The sequence below is a fragment of the Myiozetetes cayanensis genome, unplaced genomic scaffold (genome assembly GCF_022539395.1).
Source record: "Myiozetetes cayanensis isolate MyiCay16 unplaced genomic scaffold, myiCay2020 scf22, whole genome shotgun sequence".
Classification (NCBI taxonomy): Eukaryota; Metazoa; Chordata; class Aves; order Passeriformes; family Tyrannidae; genus Myiozetetes; species Myiozetetes cayanensis.
In genome coordinates this window covers 1323645-1347931 of record NW_026087434.1, presented here as the reverse complement: position 1 = coordinate 1347931, position 24287 = coordinate 1323645, and the positions used below count along the sequence as shown (strand labels likewise).

At 53.2% G+C, this 24287-nt stretch overlaps 1 protein-coding gene across 7 annotated transcripts in view; it reads right to left on the bottom strand.

Annotated features, from left to right (window-relative positions):
- Nucleotides 1–24287, bottom strand: part of SLC39A11 (solute carrier family 39 member 11) — a 251285-nt gene that overhangs the window by 221865 nt on the left and 5133 nt on the right. For 6 of the 7 annotated variants that reach the window (XR_007629324.1, XR_007629326.1, XR_007629325.1 and 3 more), the window contains exons 4-5: nucleotides 22089–22247; nucleotides 7976–8120 (exon numbers count right to left, since the gene is read on the bottom strand). Coding sequence is in view for 2 of the 7 variants with exons in the window: in XM_050319226.1 (XP_050175183.1) it covers nucleotides 7976–8120; nucleotides 22089–22247 (304 nt within the window). In the remaining 5 variants the exon portion in view is untranslated. The remainder of the gene's footprint in view (nucleotides 1–7975; nucleotides 8121–22088; nucleotides 22248–24287) is intronic. The other variant, XM_050319227.1, reaches the window with a different exon arrangement.

Genomic DNA, 24287 nt, shown 5'->3' with positions numbered 1-24287 from the left:
TGCAGCCTCCAAAGGGAGGACAGCCACGCTTGCCTGGATCCTGCTCCATCCAGGAACAGCCTATTCCTGTGCCAAGGGGAAAACAAACAGGAGGCCAACAAATCCCCCCACCCCAGCCGGGCTGAACATTGTTTGCCCCCGTGTTGGGATGAAATAAAACCTCATTTACAGCCCCCCCGACAGGGACAGCCTGTGACAGCAGGACGTGTGAGCAGCTAAATCATTACACAGGCTCAGCTGGAAACCAAAAACCATTCCAGCCTGCCAGAGAAAGGCAGAGAGATCCTCCCTAATTGGGGTTATTTATCCAACACCTCTCGTGGTGGTCGCGCGGAGCGGGACAGCGGGACCGCCGGTGCCTGGATGAGGGGCTCCCACCCAGCCCCCCCATCCCTGTGCCCCAGCACAAGACACATCCTCATCCCTGTCCCCTGGGCATCACTGGGATGCAGCACCAGGCAGGCTGGAGGCAGGGAAGGCAGAGCAGCTGCTCCAGAGCTATTCAGGGAGAGGCGGGTGAGGGGGGATGCTCTGCAGTCAGGGTTCCCTCCCCAGGAACGGCAGGAGCTCCCTGGCTCTACAGGCTGAAAAATTCAGATTAAATAGAGCCACTGCAAGAGGCCAAGAAAGCTTCAATCACAGCCTCAGTGCTATCAGGGCTTGGGGCGAGGCAGGAGCCGCAGAGCAGAGCCCTCATTACCTCTGCCCCTCGCAGAGCTTTTGCCTTTAAAGTGTAAAAATCCTCCTGGAACTGTGTGGCAGCTCCTGCTCCCGCCCTGGGCACTGTCCCCAGCCAGCCTGGCCCATGGGACACCAACACTGATCCCCAGGGAGCAGCTTGAAGCCATGGGCACCCTGGAGGGCCGGGGGAGATGGACCAGATCCCGGTGTCCATGGAGCTCCTGCTGCCCAGGGGGCTCCCAGTGGTGGCCCAGAGCCAGGACTGGGATGCACTGGATGGGAATTTCAGGCTGGATTGGTCCAGGAAGAGGCCAATAACCCCACAATGCTGATCATAGTGGGTATCACCTTTCCTGGAGGTGCTAAAATGCAGCCTGAGATTTTTATGGCAAAAAATTATGATTTGAAGGGCTCTAATATTCCCTTCCTGCATCACACACCCCCTGTGGCTCGACATCACCATCCCAGGTGGCCCTGAGAAGGAGCCATCCTCCTGCATCCCACAGGATGCCCAACGGCAGAGGCTTCAAAACATTATCCAAGCTCAGATATTCACTCCTTGACACATCCCTAAACACCCTTATCCAAGGGGAAGCTCCATCCTCAGCACCCACCAGCTCCGCACTTGTTTAAAGAGCAATTAGAGTGCAAACCCACAAGTCTCACTGAATTAAAGATGAATTATGGTGCAAACCTACCAGCCTCATTGAATTAAAAAGGAATTAAAGTGTAAACCCACCAACCCCCCCTGGATTAAAGAGAAATTATAGTGTAGACCCACTAGCCCCACTGAATTAAAGGGCAATTATGGTACAAATCCACCAGCCCCACTGATTTAAAGAGCAATTATGGTACAAACCCACCAGCCCCACTGATTTAAAGAGCAATTATAATATAAACACGGCTTTTATCTGCACAATCAATATGTGTATCTGGGAAAGCTTCCTGGCGGAGGGGGTGGAGGAAATAAACCATTGATTTTTAGTGAAAAGGCATATTCCATCATCCTGTGCCATATACCACGTGGAGGAGGATAAAGAGTGGCCTGGACACGAACAAGTGTCTCAGGACACCGTGAACTGAAACGAAAATGTGTTGAAATTGAAATCAGATGGGAAAGAAATCACAGCTCAAAATCACATCAGAACCAGCGATTACGGAAAATGAAGCCGCTGCCGCCAGAAGCAAAAGAGGTTCCCAACCCTCTGCTCCCACCGAGCACAGGCTCTGCCCCAGCAGCTCCCCCAGTGCCTGCCCCAGAGCTCCTGGCCCCAAATCACCCCCAGCAGCAAAGTCTGAACTGACCCATTTGTCCAGGGCAGAAGCTCAGCTCAGCCCCACGAAGGCATCTGAGCACCCACGGGTCTCAGCTGGGACCCAGGGTGACAGTGGGTGCTCCCAAACCTCCTGCCACCTCCCAGCAGCTCCAGGACCCTTTGAGCAGCCTCTCAAAGACAGAAACCCCTGCAGAAGCGTTTCATGCTTGTAGGGAATAAAATACAGTCAAGGGTGCCCCCCAGCCCCTCTTTGCACCCCAAGAACAGCCAGGGTTTGATTGAGGAGGTGACTCAGAGCTGGGGGGAAGCAGAAGCAGAGGCAGAGCCAAGCTGGTCCCAGCACCCCAAGCACCACCAGGAACAGGGTGACAAGTCAAAATCCCAAAGCAGCACAGGCTTTTCCTTTTTTACCTAAATAGATCCCTTGGTGTCACATTGCAGGGGAAGAAAACAGGTCACCTGCAAATGGGACCAGAACCAGGCAGACAATTACCATATATATATGGATATATTGCCACACACATACATATATATATTTCTGACTCCATAATGTGGTCACACTGCTCCACACACACTCACTGAGCCTGGGGACCACTTCAGTGCCCCCCCACTCCATTTGGGGATTGTTCCCATCCCTGGCCCATCCCCTGCCAAGCCCATTGCACACCATCCCACTCCTGCATCTCCACTGGCACAGCTGGGCTATGGCTTTTTATACACTTCATTATCCTTAAAATGTTTGTTTAGTTGGGACCTGGAGAACAGCCCTTTTTTTGTGGCTGCAGTTGATTCCCTCTCCCTCAGCAGTGCTGATGCCTCCCTGCACTCCATGCCACGCACTCTGGTGTCGCTCCTCAGCTCCTGCTGCCCTGGTGCAGTGACTGCTGCAGCTCCTGATTTCCATTCCCCTCCTCCCAAGCATCCTGAGGGTGACTACAAATGATTCCCATCCCCATTCAGCCAAAGAAGCACCGCTAGGAAACAAATGAATTACTGTGCTCACTGAATGGAGCCCCAACAACATCTACTCCAGAGGCTGGATCGTACCAGTTGTTAGTTCAGTTTAATAAACCTTGAAATTTAAGGGTTTCCCCAAAGCAGCTGCAGTGGAGTGGTGATTCTCCCAAGATTTGCTTGTGTTAATCCTCTTCCAGCCTGGAATTGAGCTGAGACAGGATTTCAGCCCTCCAGCTGCTCTCAAACCGCTCTGGAAAGACACAGGTTTGATGCACAAACATCCCTGGAGATGTTCCTCACCCTCAACACCCAACACCCTAAATCAGGAGAGATTTCCAGAGGACTAATGACAGCACACAGTGCCACACTTCTCTGTCCCTGGCACCACTGTCATCCCTGAGCACCACACAGAAGCCACCAGAGCTGTCAGGGATGGAGATGAGTTTCTCAAGAATTTATTTTATCCAGCTGCAGAATTAAAAAGATGTAACAGACTGTCAGGTGTAGCCAGGGAATTAACACTCCCTGAATTAACAAGGCTCCATTTGGGAAATTATTCCTATGATGAATGGCCACAAGCACCACAAAAAAAACCTCCCTGCAGCTTCCAGACTTCCAGACCTGGCTCTGGAGCGTGGGGCCTCACCAGCACATCACTCACCAGGCTTTAATAAACCTCCTGGACTAACAAATCACCCTGGAGTCAAAGGAGAGCACAGAGGAGCAGCAGGCACATACAGAGCAATCCCTGCATCCCTGGCACCCACAGCCCCACAGGTCACGGCCTGGGCTGGGAATGTCCCCCCAGGAGCTGCCCCTCCTGCAGGCACCAGGACACTGGTTCATCTGCCACCAAACCCTCCCTGCAAAGGAGAGCAAACACCAGGCTCAGTTTAACCCCTTAAAGTCAAAATTCCTAATGCAGGGAGCAAGGCTGTGGCTGGAATGATGGGGGTACAGGTCTGAGACTGAAAAGGCATTTCATCGCTGCCTGAAGGATTACGTGCCCCGATTCCATTTGTTATTTTGAAGCCCTGCCCGTATAAATCCACATTCAGTCACGACTATAAAAGCCAGCCACAGATCCCAGCCTGACAAGGATGGTCAATAACCATTGGAAACGCTTCAGGAAGGGGCATTAGGATGTTTTTTAATCAATACAGACACTGCCACAGGCATTCATCAGCAGGGCTGGCGAGGAAGCCTCCGAGTGAATTGATGGCTTCTGAGAGCATCAGTTTTCTGGACCAAGCACAGTGTGAACGTGTCAACGCCATTACAAACAGTGTGGGGATCATCTGAAAGTGCTGAACATCTCGTTTTGCAGAAGGAGCTTCATGTTATATAAGTTGCAACGACTTAATGAACCTTTGGGATGCACATGGGAGGCTCCGGCTGAATTACCCCGATCAATCACGGCTCGAGAGGTTTTATCCATCATCCATCCCTCCCTCACAGCCACTGCTCCTGCTCAGGGAAGGAGGGAACGAGCAGAAAATTTATGGGGTGAGCATCAGCAACCTGCTTGCTCTCTTGTGGTGGGAGTTGGGCATTCCCATGGAGGTTTTCCCTCTGGCACCGGGGGACAGAACGGATCAGGGCAGCCCAAAAAGCTGGGACAAGGCTGGACTTTCAGAAACCAGATGGTCCACCCAGCAGCAACTGGGGAAGAAAGGGCATTTTTTGGCTGCAAGGACAAACCACACAGATATGCTGCCTGAGCATCGGTGCCAACCCCAAAACTCAGCTCAGGTCCTCTCTTTGATTGGTCCCCAAGGGGTTTTGCCTCCTCTTGTATCTCCCCAGCTCTTTTCCTCCCTTCCATCACACTTTACTGCTTCCCAGGCCCTGAACTGCCTGGGCACTGATGAAAGAGAAGCTACAGGAGCAGGTTGTGCTTCCTCTCCACTGTGGGAAGCCATGTCCCCTTGTCCTGGCACTCCAGGCCCTCGCAGTCTCTCCAAGACAGAACACACCCCGTGTCTCTGGGATGGCTGAGGAGCAGCAGGGATGCTGCTGGATATCCAGGTGCCTCAGCAGTTTGGGGGAGCAGCCAGCTCAGAAACTCCTCCTCCTCCTCCTCTCACCTCCCTGGGGCTGGAGCTGTGCCCACCTCCCAGCTGGGCACCAAAGGGACATCTGGGAGTTCATCCCAGGCACTGCACAGCCAGGTTTCTGCTGTGACCTCCTCTGCCCCAGCACCTCGGCCAGAGATGCCCCCCCTGCAGCGGGGCCGTTGTGGGGAGCGGAGGCGGCTGCTGGGGGGCATCGGGGTGTCCTCCCCCTCAGAGCACCGTGAATCACTCGGCACCGGCCCCAGCGAGGCACCAGCACACCTGGCTGTTCCATACACAGCTGCCACGGGCGTGAGTCACGGCTCGGGTTCCAGGGCTGGATGCAAATCCCTTCTGAGAATCCCCAAGGACAGCGTGGGGGGACCCGGGGTCGGCCCGGCCTCCAGCCCAGGGCACCCTGCCCAGCCCCGTCCTGCGGGCTCAGCCTCTTCAAACACTCCCAGGCTGAGCTGCCCCCAGCCCTGGGGCTGCCCAGGGAGCTTTAGGGAGCAGGGAACCCCCTGGTCCTCAGGGCAGCAGGGCACAGCCCCCCGGGTCACTCAGTGGCACCTGCCAGAGCTCCACCAGCACCCACAGCAACGACCAAACATCCCCAGCTTCATCCCAACCCCTTCTAAAGCTGAGAAATACAGATTCCATCCCTTGCCTACCTGGATACATTAAAGACAAGGCTGGATTCTCTTTCTTTTGTAGTAATTAAAGCCTAGTGATTATCCCACTCATCAAACACCATGTCTAGACACAGACTTTTCAGTACAACTCACAGCAAATCCACCCCTACTCCATTTCACGTGGCTACACACACCTTACTCCACACATCCACCAGGCAGCCAACTGCTAGTAACTCCCAGAAAGTCACATTCCCATTCAGCAGGGGCTGGAGCACGGGGCTAGAGCCCCAGCCCTGGAGGGAGACAGAGAGAGAGAGGGGTCTCCAACCCTGTCCAGGTTCCTGTCTCCCAAAAAAACAAGCTGCAAGTGATGGGAAACCCAGGGATTCAGGATGGTGGGGAAGAAGAGTCACAGAATGGTTCAGTTTGGAAAGAACCATGAAGCTCATCTCCATCCACCCCCCTGACACAGGCAGGGACACCTTCCACTAGAGCAGGCTGCTCCAACCTGCTCCAACTCCTGCTGACTGGGAGGAAGAGCAGAACAAGACTTTTTTTCCTCCCACCAGAGCAGATGAAGGACAGATCTAACTATCACCTTCTTCTCTCTAGGTCTAAAAGAAACCTTCCTGCTTGCTCCCAGCTACAAGGATCCCATCTGCAGAGTCACTGCTGCTCCCAAGCTCTCCCAACCGCCTTAAATGTGCATTTCCATCTCTAACAGTCAGACCTCAGACACGGGGCCCTGGGGAGCCACAGGGTTCCATCTTCTCCAGCCATCCCCATCCCCAGGCTATAAAGACAAAGGCAGAACGAGGCAGCGGCTGCTTTGGGATTTCCCTTTGTTTTCACAGCTTTAGCGATTTAAAAACATGTAAATATGAGGGAAGGGTCAACGATTCAACAGTGATTAAGTCTGAAATATTCCACTTAGTACCCATTAGACTTTGAAAACACCCATTAATGTTCCCAGAGTTCCCCAGAGCCCAGCCAAGCACTACCCAGCTCTGGGGAAAGCAGCTTCCTTGCAAGGCTTGAGGTACTTTGAGAAAATACTGAGTTCATTTCAGTAGCAAGAAATAAAAAAAAGCAAGAGACAATAAAAGAATTAATGTATTGTAGGTCCTTAATACCATTTCCCCAGAGAGAGGAAAAAACAACCAAGTCTAATGGAAATTTTCTATTCCCAAAACCATTTGCACTGTTACTGTCTGCAACTAAAGGAAGATGAAAACATAAAACCTCAGCAGCTCGAGTTTCTGAAAACTGCCTCTTTTTTTTTTTTTTTTCCCTTGAAGGATAAAACTAAACTGCACCTGGGATATGAAGCTTCCACCTTACAAAAATATCCAAACCCCTGCAGCAGCCTTACAGCCACAGGGCTGGAGCAGCTCGTGCTGAAAGACCTGGAGGACCCCAAGCTCCTTGAATTTAGCACAGCACATCCTTCCAGCCCTTTGGAAAAATTCGAGCTGGTATTTCGAATCCCGTGGATTTGAAACACTTTAGGAAACATGCAATTAAGCAATGTGGTTAAATAAAAGAGCCTGATTTAAGAGGGTAGTGCTATTCCTTGTAAAAAGAAGGATCGTTCCTTCATCTCAATTGGCTCCAAATTGTGCTCATGATGTTTTAAACCTCTACTTCAATTGCTCTGCAAGCAAGAAAAAGCAGAGGAGCAATAAGATTAATTCAGTAAATTACATTTTCTTTGTCTACTGGAAAGCTGCTGTTAAGTAGAGGAAGAGACAATTGTGTTGTCTTGGGGGATGTATCCCCACCACCCACCCCACAAACACACCCTGGAGCTGGAGATGCCCGGAGAGGTCCCAGCACCTCAGCCTGAATCCCTGCTTTAAAAAAAATCTATTAAGGGGAAAACAGCTGCCAGCAAGACATTCTAACTGCACATTTTGTCAGCTGCAATTCTGTGAGCCTCCAGAACAAGGAGTGACAGCGTGAATGCCAGTCCTCCTCTATAATTAGGGAGGGTCAGTGCCACGGGGCACCTTCACCACGGCACAGCCTGGCCAGGGCAGGGCGAGCACTCGCTGTGCCCACGCTGAAAATAAACCGATCCCCAGCGCAGCCGATGATTTCATTTCCTCAGTGAACGAGATACCTAATTATCAATAATTCATAGGCACAGACAGACGTGCAAGTGGCTTTGAGAACCGAAGGAGAAGAGCGAAGAAACAATTCTTGGAACAAGGGGCAGCGGGAGACAGAGGCAGGGAGGGAAGAGAAGGTGCACTTTGCATGCACGTGTCAAAACCCAATCCAAGTGCAATGACATACGTGCCGGCCCCGGTGCCACTTTACCAGGGGGGCTCTGGCCGTGCCCTCTGCAGGTGGTATATGACAGGATGCTTGCCTGGATGGAGCCCAGCTCTACCTATCCTGATGGACAGCTCGCTCCCGTAGTCCAGGGCACGGGCAGGTTCCTGCTCCCGCTTCTCCTTCGCGGCTCGTGGGTCGCAGCTCAAGGCCAGGGCGGCGTGGGAAGGGCCACTGAAACCCTGCAAGGCAAGAGGCACAGGGGTTTGCAAGAGGCACAAGGGTTCCCCCCACAGCTGCCCATCAGCCTTCTCCCAGCCCCATCCTCTGGCACCAGCATGGAGAATCATGGAATGGTTTGGGTTGGAAGGGACCTGAAAGCCCATCCAGTGCCACCCCCTGCCACGGGCAGGGACACCTTCCACCAGCCCAGGTTGCTCCAACCTGGCCTTGCACACTTCCAGGGATCCAGGGGCAGCCACAGCTTCTCTGGGCAACCTGTGCCAGGGCCTGCCCACCCTCCCAGGGAAGAATTCCTTCCCCATTTCCAGTATCCCCCTTGTCCTGGCACTACAGTTCCTGATAAAAAGGAATCCAGGTCGGTGTCTCTGGATGTCCTCAGGTTCCTCAAACCCACCTGGAGCTACAAAACAGGGAGGAAACACGGGGTTAGAGGCACAGGAGCAGAGCTGAGAGAAGGGGGCGTGTCCCATGGCAGTTGTCCCATGGTTGTGTGACTTGGTGTCACCAGGACGTCCCCACTGCACCTGGAATCACCCCTCAGGAACACTGCTGGATGGATGGCAGCAGAATAAACCATCAAACACTGAACAGCCAGAGCTGGTAACGGGAGCCTCGCTGGGTAAGGTCACATGAAACAAAAATAAAGGTTAAAGATGAATAACTAAATTGTCTCTTCTCCCCTCATTTGCATAATCTGGTCTGACCAGGGCTATTAATACTAATCACATATTTGCTGTCTGCTCTCCACTGCAGCTCGGCCAGGGAGCTTTCACCTCCATTAACCCAGCAATTACAGGATGAGGAGCTCGTGTTTAAATCCCTCTGGGAGATGGGAGACCCCCCTCCCTCCCAGCACACCTGCCCATGGAGGACACCTGCAGCTCTGTGCCCGAAATCCCGGGCAGTGCCTGGGAGAACAGGCAGGAACAGAGGAGTTTTCCAGGAAAACCTGGATGATATGACACAGGGAGGGAAGAGGGGAGCTCCACATCACAACCTGACTTGGATAAGGCAGGGAGAGGCTGAGAACGGAGGCTCAGGGGCTCATCCTGCTGCTGGCACTTCTGCAGCACGGTCTCCTTACACAAGGAGAGTCATGGAATGATGGAATGGTTGGGATTGGAAGAGACCTTAAAGCTCATCTCATTCCACCCTGCCATGGGCAGGGACACCTTCCACTAGCCCTGCCCATGTAAAGTCTCAACTTCAAGTGCCCATAAAGGATTGGTGAGCATTGCACAGGGCTCCCCAGCCCTGCTCCAGCCACCAGCCTCCTTGGACACAGGGAACACCGGGATTCCTGGAGCAGGCAGCTCTCCTTCCACGTGGCTCCTTCCAGCACGTTGTTAACCGAGCTACAACCGCTGCGACAGCAGCTTTGTGGGCTCTACCACCACGGGACCCGTGGCTTTCCTCCAGCCCAAACACAGCTGCTTCCCAGCCAGGCCACGGCAGCAGGGGCAGGGCAGCCAGCCCAGGGCACAGCCACATCCCTCAGACAGGCAGGGGCAGGCAGGTGACACCGGGCAGCTGCCCTCTGTCCCCACCCACACCAACCCAGCCAGGTCCTTGTGAGGTCAGGACCACTCGGCGGCCTCCCACCCCCAGCACATCAAACTCTCATCAAAATGACACCCACAGACCTTTTCTGCACCGAAAGGGAGGCAGACTCGGGGCTATTTCAGATGTTTTCCGTGGGGTCAGGTCAGCTCCCTGCTGACAGGCACAGACACGGCAGCAGCGATTCACAACAATATCAGTGACCTTCAGGAGAGCACACGGTTGATCCCGACTGTGATTGCTCTGAGTCACTGCAGCCCGGGCCCTGCGTGAGTCCCTTAATTGGAACGTGGCAGTGGGTTAAAACAGCATTAGGAAGAGAAGAGGGAAGTCAACTCGCATTAATTAGTTCACGCCAGTAATTAGCGTTAACTGAAAGAACCACGGGGGTTGATTATTTCCAAAAGCGAGAGGCAACGAGAGACTTGGGCAGCAGGAACTTGGAGGAAGACTATTCTGGGATGTGGGGGTCCCCACTGCACTTGGGGAGAGAAGTTGTTGGATTGTCCTGGCCCTGTGTGCAAAAGCAAATGAGAAAACAAGGTGTCCTTTATATAGGACAAAAGGTATCCTTTCAGATAAAAAATGGGTATCCTTCTACATAAAAAATGGGTATCCTTTTAGCTTTAAAAAAAAAGGTATCCTTTCAGGTAAAGCAAGGATTTTGGAGCACATTCCCCCTGCCCAGCAGCCTCTTGCACGAGTTTTAAATTGATCTGAAGCCAATTTTAAAAAGGATTGAAGAGTGATGCCTTCGAGAACTAATCTGCTCTTCTCCACCTGAGCAATGAAGGAGAATAAATTAATAAAGAAACAGTGATGATAAAAGCTGATGGTCTGGTTTTGGGTGGGTAACTTGGTCCCAGGTCTGGGAGGTGTTGCTGCTCTTCCCTTGCAGTATCTTAACCCAGCAAATACTCTGGAAAAGCTCCACAAAGCCACAGGAAACAAAGATGCATCAACTGATGGCAGAAAGTACCAGAAGGGGAAAGAGAAAAATAGAATAAACGCTGCTACTTTCTTTAAAAAAATTAAAAACTATTCCTAACTTGTCCCGGAGCAGACACAGAGACGATAAGAGACAATAATAAGCCACGGTTTAATGGTGCCCAGAGGCTCCTATTTCACACTTAATAAGAGAGAGACAGTGATAACAGAGCAGGGGCCAGAGAGGGACACGAGAAAGAGAAGAGGGTGGGTCAGTGCTGCCACTCACTTGGCTTTGCTGCTCCTGCCCTGCTGCACTGACCCAGCACCTCTGGGGATGGAGAGAGAGGCACAGAGCAGCAAATCCCTGGATTTTCCAAGCTAGGTCAACAGATTTATGTTAAAAACATGAAATAAGGGTGGATAGAGAGCTCAGTTATCAAAGAGCACCCATCAACATGTAAAGCAACAGGCTGGGATTCTGTTATTTGAAACAACATATCAAGGGCTCGATGCTTCCAAGGGATCCAAATCCCGGTGCCAGCAGGGGAGCTGAGGAATGTGAAGTGATGGAGAGCATCCCCCACCCTCCCTCAGCACACTCTGGTTTCATTCCTTGAGACCTCAGATGGTCACATCACCCCCAGAGTCCCTGGAGGGACACAAAGGGACCCACGAAAACAGCGTGTCTTCCACATCTTCTAGGGGGGAAAAAAAAGCTTGGGTTTGGTTAATATTGACAAATATTAACCAGCACAAAGGCATGGGTTAAGGGAAGGAGGCAGCAGGCATGGATTTAAGTGGACTTGGATTGCAGCTCCTCTCCATGGATCACCAGCAACCCCTCACTCCAATTGCTAAAATCAACAACTCAAGTGCACCCTCAAACACTCCCAGCAATAAAGAGGCCCCTCTCGATGCTGAAGTGGGTGCAATCACATTTATGATTAATAGCACCCACCATGCAGCTCTGGACACGCTCTCATACCCACTGATCCTGCTCCCACAGTGCCTGGCAGCCCTGACTCCCAGCACAGCACAGCCAAATTCCCCAGCCTTAACTGGGTCCCACCAGCAGCACCCAAACCCCTCGGATCAGACAGATTCCTCCACAAATTGGGAATAAGCCTTGGGACACCCAGTATGTCCCAGACCACCAGTATGGCTGGGAATTGGGAAGGACAGGTGCATCCACACAGAAAAATTCCAAGTGTTTTCGTGGCAGATCTGCTCTGGTAGCACCCTGTGAGCAAATCCCATCAGGCTTTATCCTTTCCCACCCCACCAGCACAGCAGCACAGCAGCCAGAGCCTTCCCTAATAACTCCAACCAGGGAAGCTTAAGTGAATATTAGGGAAGCCTGGTATCAGTTTATCTGTAACTAATGTCACATTATTGCAAGTACATTTTATTCAGCGCTAATTATCAGCCACTCAGATAAGTCATAATTCCTGAAAATTGCAAACAGCAGCTTTAATCAGCAGCCTCTGCCAACAGGCTGCGAGGGCAGGAGGAATAAATCACCTCCTCCTGTGGCACCAGAGCGTGGGCACATCCAGGGTGTCCTGGGGGTGACACTGGAGCTGCCCCAGCCCCGGGGGCTCCCCTGGGAGCTGCCAGAGATCCCTGGAAGTGCCAAAACGTGCAGCACCCAGCACACCCAGCCCCCCAGGTCTGGCACATCAGGGGGGAGGCAAATTCACCAAAAATCACCCCAAACCCTTAAATAACAGGAATGACTGGACAGAATCCCATGGCCCTTCCAATCCAGGGACGTTGGGATGCCCATCCCAGTCAGTTCAGCACGACTGGACTGTGCCAGGGAGCAGGAACTCATGACCACTGGCCCCAGCCCCACCGAGGCTCCACGGGAGACGGGCACAGGCCAATCCATCTTTTTGGTCAAACAACACTCCTATGAAAAATAAACATACGGATTTTTCTCACTGGCACGTTTGGGACTTTTCCCTTTCCAGGAGGGAGGCAAAACACAGCAGGAATGTTGCTGGCACCAGGTCTGGGAAGGGGGAAGGAGGGAACACGCAGGCAATTCCCAGGCTCCTCGGGAAATCCAGGAGAGGTTTCTTCCAAAACCTGATGTTTGACACGGCAGAAAGGAGAAAGGAGGTCGGTTTCGTAACCTCTGCCATGACAAAAAACAAAAGCCCAGGAATGTTTTCCCTGCTTTTGCCACCGGACATGGCAAAAAAACAAACATCTTGTTCAACAAACAAACCCCATCTCTGCAACAGCAGGAGCCAAGTCTCCTGTCCCCAACCTCCTGCCCTCCCAGGAATCCCAGAGAAACCTCCAACACAACCAGCAAATTCATGTTTCAGTGGACTAATTGCTCCAGGTGGAGTGTTGGAGCCCAGGAGTGCTGCCCACCAAAACCAGTTGGGTTGTATACCCACTTCCAGTTGTTTGCTGGGAGGCAACTTGCCTGTTACAGCCATAGCCAGATCCTAAGGGATATATTCCTGTGTTTTCCACACATCCCCAGCACCTGGCTGCCAGTGGCTCTCTCAGTAGGACACGGCAGAGAGGTTTGTGGCATCGAGTCAGCACTACAATATGAGATTTTAATTGTTTGCAATAAACCTTTAAGCCTCAAATGGGATTAACAAGAGCTTTTTCTCCACACGCTCATTAAAGCCTGATGGAGACCAGTTCCACCTCTCTTCCCTCTGCCTGCTCCCTTCCCACTTTGTTTGTAGCGTGGCAACGTGGATTTTTACAGTCCTTTATTCTGCCAGGCTTTCTGCGAGGGTGAGAGAAAGAGCAAACAAAACTTCAATTCACAGCTCATTCCCACCCGGTATTCCCCTCTTTGCAGAGAGAGCCGGTGGGGAAGGGGGAGCTGGGGACGTGGGAGCCCTGCAAGGGAGCGGGGAGGGCTCCTGGAGCTCTGGCAGGATGCAGCAGGGCACAGCCAGTGATCCATCACCCCTCAAATGAAGAGCCAGGCCGTGCCAGCGCTGCCCTAATTCCATTACTCTAAAGCACGACTTCCTCTGGAGCCGCAGCGAGCCGGGTGGACGTGCCCGGGCACAGGGATGGAGCAGCAGCAGCCCCTTCTCCTGCATCCCCATGAGCATCCCAGCCTGCAGGAGCCAGCCCAAGGATGTGTTTGCTGGGTTGTATCTCCTCCCACCACCTTGCACAGCCCATCATCACCAAAACAGCACCAGACTCCTCTGGAACCTCCAACACCTTCCAGAGGCACAGAGCAACAAACCCACAGGAGAGACCCCTCATCTACTGCAATTAATTCCTTAATTATTACAGAAGAAAGGCATAACAAGGGACAAGGCACTTCTGGATCACCACCAAGGAGAAACGAACCAACTTACTCCAAAATCATGGAATTGTTTGGGAGGGACCTTAAAACTCATCTCCTTCCACCCCCTGCCACGGGCAGGGACACCTTCCACTAGACCAGGCTGCTCCAAGCCCCGTCCAACCTGGCCTTGGACACTTCCAGGGATAAACTCCTTTCCTCTGGGGGCCTTTCCAAGCCTGAGACTCCAAGAGGAGACTCATCCAGTCAGTGTTCCATCCACGTTAACTCCAAAGCCTGGGGCCAGCAGATTAAAGTCACGTCACTGCCACCGCCTTGGTGGCAACTGGAGCGTGATGGGGGGACACAGGGAAACACACCACGGAGATTTTCACCCCCCGAGTGTGGCACAGCCCTGGGGGACACAGACAGGCCACCCCACAGCCACCTACCCCGAGCATCAAATGGGTGCAGAGACACCCACAGGGTCCCAACGCCAGCGGAGGAGCCTCACCCAGGCTGAGCAGAGAGGAACAAACAAGCCATTTTCCCCCATTTCCCAGAAGTGTCTTCCTCTCCAGCAGCTCCTCAGCCCATCAAGAAGGCACAGTGTCCCACTGGATTAAGAGCAGGTGTTTTCACACCACTCCCCATCAGCCACAAGCCAAGGGGCCACCGAGCATCGCTCACCGAGGGGACTGTCACCCAAGGGCGCTGCCCTCCCTGGGGACACACACACAGAGGAGGCACAAAGCTGACTCCTTCCAGATGCCTTGGCAGCACACAGCAGTGCCAAGGCAGAGTGGGTGAGTCAGAGTTTACCCTGGGAGAGAGCTGGAGCTGTGCTGCAGCTCCAGACCTGCGTGGAGAGATTTTCCACGATCCACTCGGAAGCAAGCCTTCCTCTCCCTGACATTCCCCCAGCCCACTGCAGAACCTCTCTTGCTGCTTCTCTGTCATTTTAATGGCAGGTTTCCCTTTCACAGTGGAGGCATTAATTTGGGGTTGTGCTGTGAGCAAATTCAAAGGCAGATTTTGAGATCAAAGAACAGCTGAGGAACCTTCTGTAGCACTTGGCGTGGCCCTGGATAAACAGGGACTCACTCAGGAGTGCAGGGGAAGAGCATGGATCCTCCAGGAGTGAGTCTCACAGTGATCCCACCTCTGGGGCAGTCAGCCCTTTGCCATCAACCAGCACCACGACCACAGCAAAGGGAGGCAGAGGACTCCTGATTCCTTCCCTGAGCTCCCCCCAGCAGGCAGGGTGTGGAGCATCACTGCAGCAAGACACAGAGTTGCAAGCTTCTTAATCCATCACCTTTCAGAGCCCACCAACCTGAAGCACACCTGGAGCAACCCTGGAGCACTCCAAGCACCCACATCCCCTCTGGTCCATGCTCAGTGGGTCAGGACCCACACCTTGCTCTCCCCTCGAGCTTTGCTGCTGCTTTCTGCTCATCCCATGTCTGAAACTCGGGAGATCCCCCCTGAGCCTCCTTTTCTCCAGGCTGAGCCCCCCCCAGCTCCCTCAGCTGCTCCTGCTGCTCCAGCCCCTTCCCCATCTCCATTCCCTTCTCTGGATACTCTTCTGGGACCCCTTGACAGCAGCACATCCCTCCCCACAGCCCCAGCCAGGCTCCTGGGGCAGCTCTGGGGGAGATCCTGTGTTCCAGCCTGCTCTTCTGCTTGGAAAACTCCTCTTTTACAATTCTGAGCCAGGCCCAAGCAGTAATTGAAATTCCCTCAGCAAAGGCTGAGCCAGGAGCAGAGAAAGTCCCATGGTCCATCAGCAGCCTTATCAGCAACACCTGCCCCAGGGGAAAGAGGGGCTTATCACAGGTACCTCCTGGAGAAGGGAATGACAGGAAGGTGCATCCAGTGCAGGAGCTCAGAATTAAGCCAGGTTTTCTCCTGCCCTTTTTTTTCCCAGCAGGATTTTTTCACCCCATACCATCAAACAACTCCAGATCTCATCTCTGTCAGAACTTAGTGATTCACAAACCTAATGAGGGTGGGAGGGAATCTAACCCTGACCTGGATTCAAGGCAGCTCTGCTCTGCAGCTCGAGCTTTGGGGCTTCACAAATCATGTTTTTATGAAATGCTTAATGCATAATGAGGGAGAATTATAATTAAGAGCAGCTGACAAATTGCACTCTGGAAGTAAATAACCCTTTACCTCCATTAATAAAATGAAACGCTTTGCTAAAAATTAGTATAACTGCAATATTGTGGGGGGTTTTGGCAAATAATGTCCATCTATGCAGGAGCAACTGGATTTCAAGCACTAAACCCACTGTACAGGGCCAGGGGAGGGGTGGGAAGCAGCCAGGCTTTTCACAGATCATATGGATAAACAGATTGAAAAGGAACCTTTGGGGTTCTGAATATTTCAGAGGGTCCCAAGGGTGGGATTCGTGGTCAGCACCAGGGATTTTCATGACTGAAATCCTGCCTGGGCCAGGACCAATCCCACCCAGATCCATAACCTGCCACAGTTGGCCTCGGGGAAGAGCTGGGTTGGTTTTAATTGATAAGTTAATAAAACCCATGCCCAGGTACTCTTTATTTGTTCAGAGCTAGAAGGGAAGGATGTTTCCCAATGGAAGGCTTTGCTATGCTCCCTTATGAGGCTCCCAAAAAAACAAAGTTTCCCCCTTCCTTAGTCATCAGAGCCAGATCCTTCCTCCCTCCCAGAGCCAGTGGAAAAGGGCCAGGATGCCACAAACCCAAACAAACACAAAGGCTGCTGTTTATTTTGCCCTAAGCAAAGGCAATGGGGGCAAAGCAGGAATGCAGGAGCCAAGCTGTGCCTCACACAGGACCCCCTGGTCCATCCTCACCCTCCACGGGGCAAAAGGCTCAACTCCTGCAGCAGCATTTCAGTCCCACACTCAAAAAATTAATAAAGCAGAAAATACACATCCCCCCCACCCCAGGCACATCCCTTGGTTGAAAATCCTCCACCTACTCCGGCAGTGAGGATGTGCAGCTAATTAACTTCCTGGGAGCCACAGATGAGCAGGAAAAAGCACATTAAAATGGGAATTTGCGATGGGCAGGTCTCGGAGGAATTAGCAAATTGCATAAGAGGAATCTTTACTCCAACCGTAAATTAACACCAGCCACAAGACCCAGCACGTTTTTCACCGCCTGGCGAAAGGATTAACCCCTCAGACCCCGCCCTGGGCAAGGCACGAGGCAAGAAATAGGAAAAGCTTTCCATCTTTGCCAGGGGGAAGCAGTTCAGGAGGAACACGGGCACCTTCCAGCTGCACCCACAGAGGGCATCAGCAACTGCTCTGCCTCGTCACACCAGGGAGGGAATCAGGGCATCCCACAATCCCTGAGGTGGGAAAAGCCCTCTCAGCCCATGGATCCCCCCCTGTGCCCCATCCCCACCTTGTCCCCCAGCCCAGAGCACTGAGTGCCACAGCCAGGCCATCCTGGGACACCTCCAGGGGTGGGCACTCCAAACCCCCCTGCCAGTGCCTGAGCACCCTTTCCAGGGAGGAATTCTTCCTAAAATACATGTAAGTACCAGGAATCACTACCTAGTGACCCCTCCCTCCAAAAAGGTGCTCCCCACAGCCTAATCCAGCTGAGAAAAAAACCTGCCATTGTAAAGAACATGCACCTACAGCTGCAGGTGGGATGGTCCTGTCCCCTCCTCCTGCAGCTTCATCCACACACTATTCCCAGCTTTCCCTCCCCATAAGTGACGTGGATGGATTTAGAAAGCAAAATATCCATCCCCAAGGCACATTCTGATCCAGATACCATCATCAGACAAGAGAGTGTCCTTGGATATTTATTTATCAAGTTCCAAACCCTTCCCAAGAGTTCTCACCAAAAATAGCCTAAAATTCGCTGCTCAAAATGTCCAGTCCCAGACTTTATTCCCAAAAAGCCTCCAGCCCTCGGCTTGCACAACCAGAAAAGGGCAGGAACACGAGGCAGTCATGTTTTGGGCGGGTTAAGGGGATCCAGCCTCCCACCAGGAGCATCCTCACACCTGCTGGGCTCTCCTCCATCCCACCTGCAGATCCTCCCCCTGCTCAGGAAACCCTTTGAGCAGCTGCAAACCTGAGCCCCAAATGCTTCAAAAGCAGGTACGAAACACAAACCCTGGAGCCCAGACAGGGATTTTGGCTGTGCTGGTTCCCTGGGATGAGGGGTCAGCCCTGGCACCTACAGGGCAAACACCAACCCAGGCAGAAGGCTTTTAAAAGGCACTTTAGTTACTATTTGCTTAAATCCAAGGAACGGGCTGACCATCACGTGTGGTTTTATTGATTTACTCTGTACTCGGGATCAGAAACAAACAAACAAAACCACACCAAACCCTGTATCCAGCTGAGAAGAAAAAATAAATAAATAAAAAAATCCGATGGAGATGGTATTTCCAGCTGGGAATTACAGCCCTGGCTCCACATCCTCCCACCCCCCCAGCATCTTTCACACCACAAGTATTGGCAGGCTCCTGGCTGGAGCTGAGTAATGGCCCATCAGCTCTCTCCAGGATTATACATTAACTCCTGGTTCTCCTGCAACATCTGCCCTCCTCTCCCTCCTCCCCCCGAGCAGTTCCCAGGGGAGCCCCCACCCCAGCACCCCTGGGTGGTGAGCTGAGCTCCAGCCACAGACCCACCACGCTGGGAGTGATGGAGCTGCTTCCCTGTGCAGACAGATGTTTGTGAGGAAAATGAAGCCGAGAGGTAGAGGAGATGAGGCTGATTAAGCCTCATTATCCTATTTAGTGTAATGATCACAGAGCCCACGTCACCGGGTGGAAAGAACAATGCATTTAACAGGAGAGGCAGGTACAAGTCCTGCAGCACACCAGGGCTTTCACCAGTTCCCAACACCATGACCAGCTGGATTTCTCCATCTCCCCGCCCATGGCACCTTCCCAATCCCACCAGAATTGCACCCATGAATTCCTGTTCCCCTGCAGGAGCAGTGAAGGGCTTGGACCTGGAAAAGGCAGGAGCCAGGGAGCTCCTGGAAGCCACAGCTCCAGCAATGATGCTCCACTGCCCCCTGAGCCAAAGCCCACCCAAAACCCACCCAAATGGGCTTGGGAACACTCCTGGGAACTCCACAGCCTGCAGCACCACCCTGAGAGGTCTTGGGGATCCAGCAGCTCCAAGACAAAGGTGACTCACATGGAATCACAGGATTATTCAGGCTGGAAAAGCCCTATAAAACTCATCAACTCCAGCTCTTAACACAGCACTGCCAAGGCCACCACTAACCCATGTCCCCAAGTGCCACATCCACATGTCTGTTAAATCCCTCCAGGGATGGGACTGCACCACTGCCCTGAGAAGCCTGTGCCAGTTCTTGATGCAACACTTCCAGTGCTTCCAGTTTTCACAGGCTTGTGAAAATCCAGGAGTAAAAGCATCCAGGGACAGTCTGAAGGAGAGAGTCAGGGCTGGATGCATCCTCAGGACTCTTGTGGGATTCCTCCAGGAAGGGGGAGGCCAGAGCAAGAAAAACATCACGAAAACCCAGTGAAACACCCCACTCTGAACAAAACTCAGCCAAGTCAGCAGAGCTGCACGACAGATTTGAAGGATGAGAATAATAATACATAATTCCAGCGTTCTTATGCGTTGCAGTAGACCCAAAATAGCTCCTCAGCCACCAGGGACCTGCTGCACTGGGTGGAATTTTTAAGTAAACTTTCCCTCAAAGGCTTTGGGTCTTGGCATTGAAGACCTTGAGCCCCAGTGCTTTATAGTAAAGGCAACAGTGTCTCATCCACGCCCCTCACCTGCCCCTCTCTGTCCAGAAACCTCCTCAAACACCAGCTGAAAAGCCAAGTTCTTATTTAAAAAGCAGGTGCAAGGTTAAACTAAAGGCTCCAGGCGAGGAGATAGTTGGCAAAATCTGGGAGAGCCTATTTCTTTCAACTCCTGGGGTCTGTCTCTGCCATGGCCCCGCTCCCCAGGCACTCCCAAATGCCCTGCTGTGCTTTGCCATCCCCAGGCACTCCCAAATGCCCTGCTGTGCTTTGCCATCCCCAGGCACTCCCAAATGCCCTGCTGTGCTTTGCCATCCTCCACCAGCCCAGCCGAGCACCCAGACCAGCATCTCCTCCTCCTCCAGCTCAGCCAAAAGATGAACAAACACAGTTAAAGGCTTCACACAGGGAAAGGAGGGGAAGATAAAGATGTAACAGATTAGATCTGCCTTTTGTAAGGAATTTAATGACTCCAGCTGTTCGGGCGTCATTAACCAGTTTGTCTTGGAGGTTTAACCCTCCTGCTGCCAGGGAGCAAACCCCCAGCTCTGGTGGGGCTGAGGCAGGAGCAGGGCCATTCTCCCTCCTGGGGAGCAGGGCTGGGCCGATAAAGAGTCATTAAAAGCTTTTACTACCTGTTGCTATCCAGCACAGCAGTCCTGGAGCAGCGCCAGGCAGGGACAGAGCTCTCTGTGCAAAGAGCAGCAGCTAAAAACAGCTGCCTGGTCCTGCCCTCCCAGGGACAGAGTGCCCCAGTCCCACCAGCATCCCCTCCCCACCCACATGGGGAGAAAAACAACCCGCAGATTTTAACTGATTTGGAAAGACTCGTTGGAAGTGCAATGGCTTAACCCTTGTCTGAGCAGCTCTGGCTCCCCGGGGAGAGGTCTGGGCTCCAAGTGAAGGAAGATTCATCTCCAGCCAAATTCCCCTCCCAGCACAGCCCAAGGATGGCTCAAGACTGACCAGGCACTTGTTTCTCATTTCAACACATTCAGCTTTAACCTCTCCCCGTGTTCCTTCCACATCATCCAACCCTCAGCTCCACCACCTCTCTGGGTACTTTGTCCTCTTCCTAAAGCCTCCCAAAAAATCCCCTCCCTGCCCACTGCACCGTCCCTGCCCAGCCCCAGGAGCCTCTGGGCAGGGAACTCAGAACCCCCCACCCTCTGCCAGCTCTCCTGACCCTGCCTGGGTTATCCAGGCAAGGCATTTGGCATTGGCACAGACCCCGACAAGGCGGGTCCTGCCCATTATCCCCCAGGAGAGACACCCCCGAGCAGGGACACCCCCTGTTCCAGGAGGGAAAACACACTGGCAGCAGCACTAGCTGTGGGATATAAACCCTCCTGGAGTTCCATGGGTTGTAAACCCTGCCCAGGCTCCAAGCCACCAGAATTCCCATGGGAAGAGCACGTGGCAACACGTGCTGTCCCACACGGAGCAAAGAGCTGTGCTGAGCCACAGGAGACAACAGCCCCACTCCCATCACCACTTAGGGTGGATTTATGGATATTCTGTAGATTTCTCTCTACAAAAATCACGCTGCTTCCCACCAGGCCACCCCCTCAGTGCCCCTCCTTGCCCCATCCCGCTCTGCACAGCACGAGGACCTCGCTCCCAACGCTCTGCCCCCTCCTCACGCTCCTGTTTCGACACTCAACAGACACCACCAGCCAGCAGGACGGAGTGGGGATTGTGGTGCAACTGCTCCTCCACCCTGTTGGGAAACACCAGCCCGAGGCAGCTGATCAAACACATCCCAGGGCCCTTCCAGCACCACGGGGGTCAAGGCCAGTGAGACACGCTGAGGATGCACCTGACTGTACCTGTTATCCTGCCAGGAGAGGCTCCAAAAGCAAGGGAAGGGGAAGGGCTGATGCTCCAGGTTCCCCTGGACCCACTCTTCCAACAGAAAAACCTCACACTTCTTCCTCACATCCACAGACAGCTCCCCCCTTCCACTAAAATAAATATAAGATCCAAAAATCTCTTTGGACATTTTTGGAGATCTCTAAACTGGCTGTGCCATTCTTGTGTTTTCAGCTGTAAAAATCCAGCAGCCTCCCATTTATTTATTTTTTTAATAACAGCCCTCGACACGAGGCTGCTTCATTCGATTCTGCAATGCTTCGAGGGTTGGCAGCTCTGCAAATTAAGCCCCTGGGCTGAGACACAAGGTCACACCTGAGCTGTTTGCAGAGTGTTGCCAGTGAAAAGAACAAAAGCAGAAGCATGAAGGGGGGGTGGGGGTGGAAAAGGAAAGATTAAAAAAAAAAAAAGCTTGTACAGACAGCCTAGAGCTGCATCCAGCACTGCCAGGGCTCGGGGAAATCACACTTTCATTAAACCTGGGATGGAAATCCATCTGTATCCAGCTTCCATCTGCTTCTCCTTCCAGCTGAAGGAAGAGCAGGAGCCTCCATCCAGCCCAGAAACTCCCACTTACCAGGACTGGCATGAGCAGGTCGGCCAAGTACACGAACGCTGCTCCCAGGGAGAAGCCCACGGCCACCGGCAGGAAGGAGAGGGCCCCGAAGCTGCCGGATTCCTCGGCCATCTCGATGGCTGGGGCCAGCAGGGACCAGTAGGAAGCAGCCAGCATGACCTGGGGACAGAAGGGGAGAGGTGAGAATCCTGCAGGCACCGATGCTGAGGGGATCCATCCCCGGCTGTCTCCTCTGCCACCAGCCCACCCTCTGGCCCAGGACACCCCTGTGCTCACCCCCATCAGGTGCACGACCAGTGCATCCCAACAGAACCCTCAAAACCCGCTTCCCAACGCAACAGATCGGGGAAGGCTGCTTGCTCAGGGTGTCACACAGTGCAGAGAACAAAGCAACAGTTTCACAAGCTTCTACTAAAGAACACAACATTAACATGCATTTTATCACCTTATCTCTTCCTCTCCACTAATTAAAAAGTCATCAGCCCAACACCCTCCCAGCAGCCCTGGCCCCAGTTCCTCTCCCTGCAGCTGTTCTGCTCTGCAGGGGGAAGCAGATCAGTGAGACAGGCTCCAAAATCCCATCGGGATCTGGGTCAGGCTTTGGGAAAAGGTCTGTGCAAGGCAGGGACACAGTGGCACCCACAGCCCTGCCATGGGCAGTCAGGGGCCATGCTCCTCAGGGTGGACAAGGCAGTGCTCCCAGCTCTCTTCCAACCCTGCAGGGGAGCACATGAATAAGAGGATTCCAACAGAGAAAGGGGTGTGGGACCAGGATCCAGTGGGAATAAGCAGAGTGATCCTGGAGACAGCGACAGGAGGGGTGCTGGGAGGAAGAGTGACCCCACCTGTCCCTCCAGGAACACCCAGCACCCCATGAAGTCCCATATTTAGGATGCTCAGAATCCTAGAATGGTTTGGATTGGAAGGGACCTTAAAGCCCATCCAGCCTTACCCCTGCCATGGGCAGGGACACCTTCCACCAGCCCAGGTTGCTGCAAGCCCCATCCAACCTGGCCTTGGGACACTTCCAGGGATCCAGGGACAGCCACAGCTGCTCTGGGCAACCTGTGCCAGGGCCTCCCCACCCTCAGAGGGAAGAATTTCCTCCCAGTTTCCAACCTAACCCTCCTCTCTTCCAGTTCCAAGCCATTAAAGAGATGCTGCTCAGCCTCCCCGGCACGAGGAGTCGCCCCTGGAAGGGGAGTGCGTAACAAACTCTCACACCTCAGATCCCTCTGAAGGGAGGCACGAGCTGCTATTGCTGCAGACACCAGTCCCGGGGGGGATTGTGTAAATCTCAGCTCGCTGTGAGTAAGAAGAACGAGGGTTGTCATGTCAGGCTTAAGCACGGCTGTCAAACTTCATATTTCAAATGCCACCTCCTTTAAAAAACAACCACACGCCCCAGCCTGGAAACACAAGCAACGGGGAAAGGCTTGGCAGAATTATATTGTCATCTCATGTTAAGATATCATTTCCCCACGGAAAACAGAGCTCTGACAGTGCTCAGCCTCCAGATCCCGTCAGCACCCCAGTCAGCACCGCAGCTCCCACCAGCACGGGCTCCAGGGGAAGGGATGACAGAGCCCTGAGCCACCCCAGCCTGCCTGGGAGGAGAGGGGATTTATTCCTGCTCTGTGCAGAGGAACCCCTCAACCCCACGTGCTGGGGGAGCTGGAAGTTGCTGTGTCCTTCAACAGGCAGAAGACACGATGTCCCTGTGCCCCCCCCTCAGCCCGTCCCTGAGCTCAGGCTGGGATTTGGGGACATGCCCAGCTCCTGCCCACCAGCTCAGCGTCAGAGCTGTCACACCCCTCCAGTTCAGCAGCCTCTCCTACCAGATGATGCTCAGGAACCAACAAAAGGGTGAGGATTTCTGCCAACAACCTGGTTTCGGTTACAAATTCACACTCAACCTCAAATCTTTATAACTGCCCAGCCAGGGACAGGAACACAAACCCCCAGTGCCTCCCAGCCAGCTGGTGTCAAAGGAATAAAACACAGAAAGCCCCCTGGGCTCTCCTTGGATCAATCAAACACGGAGTCACTTGGGCAGAGGGGAGGATTTTCCACGCCAAGTCTTCCCCTCACATCAGGCCCCCCAAGACAGGGAGCAGAAAACCCAGGAGGAAGAGATCCCCATGGCAGGACAGGAAAGACAAGTGGAAGCTGAGAGACTGGCAGGACACCTCCCTGACA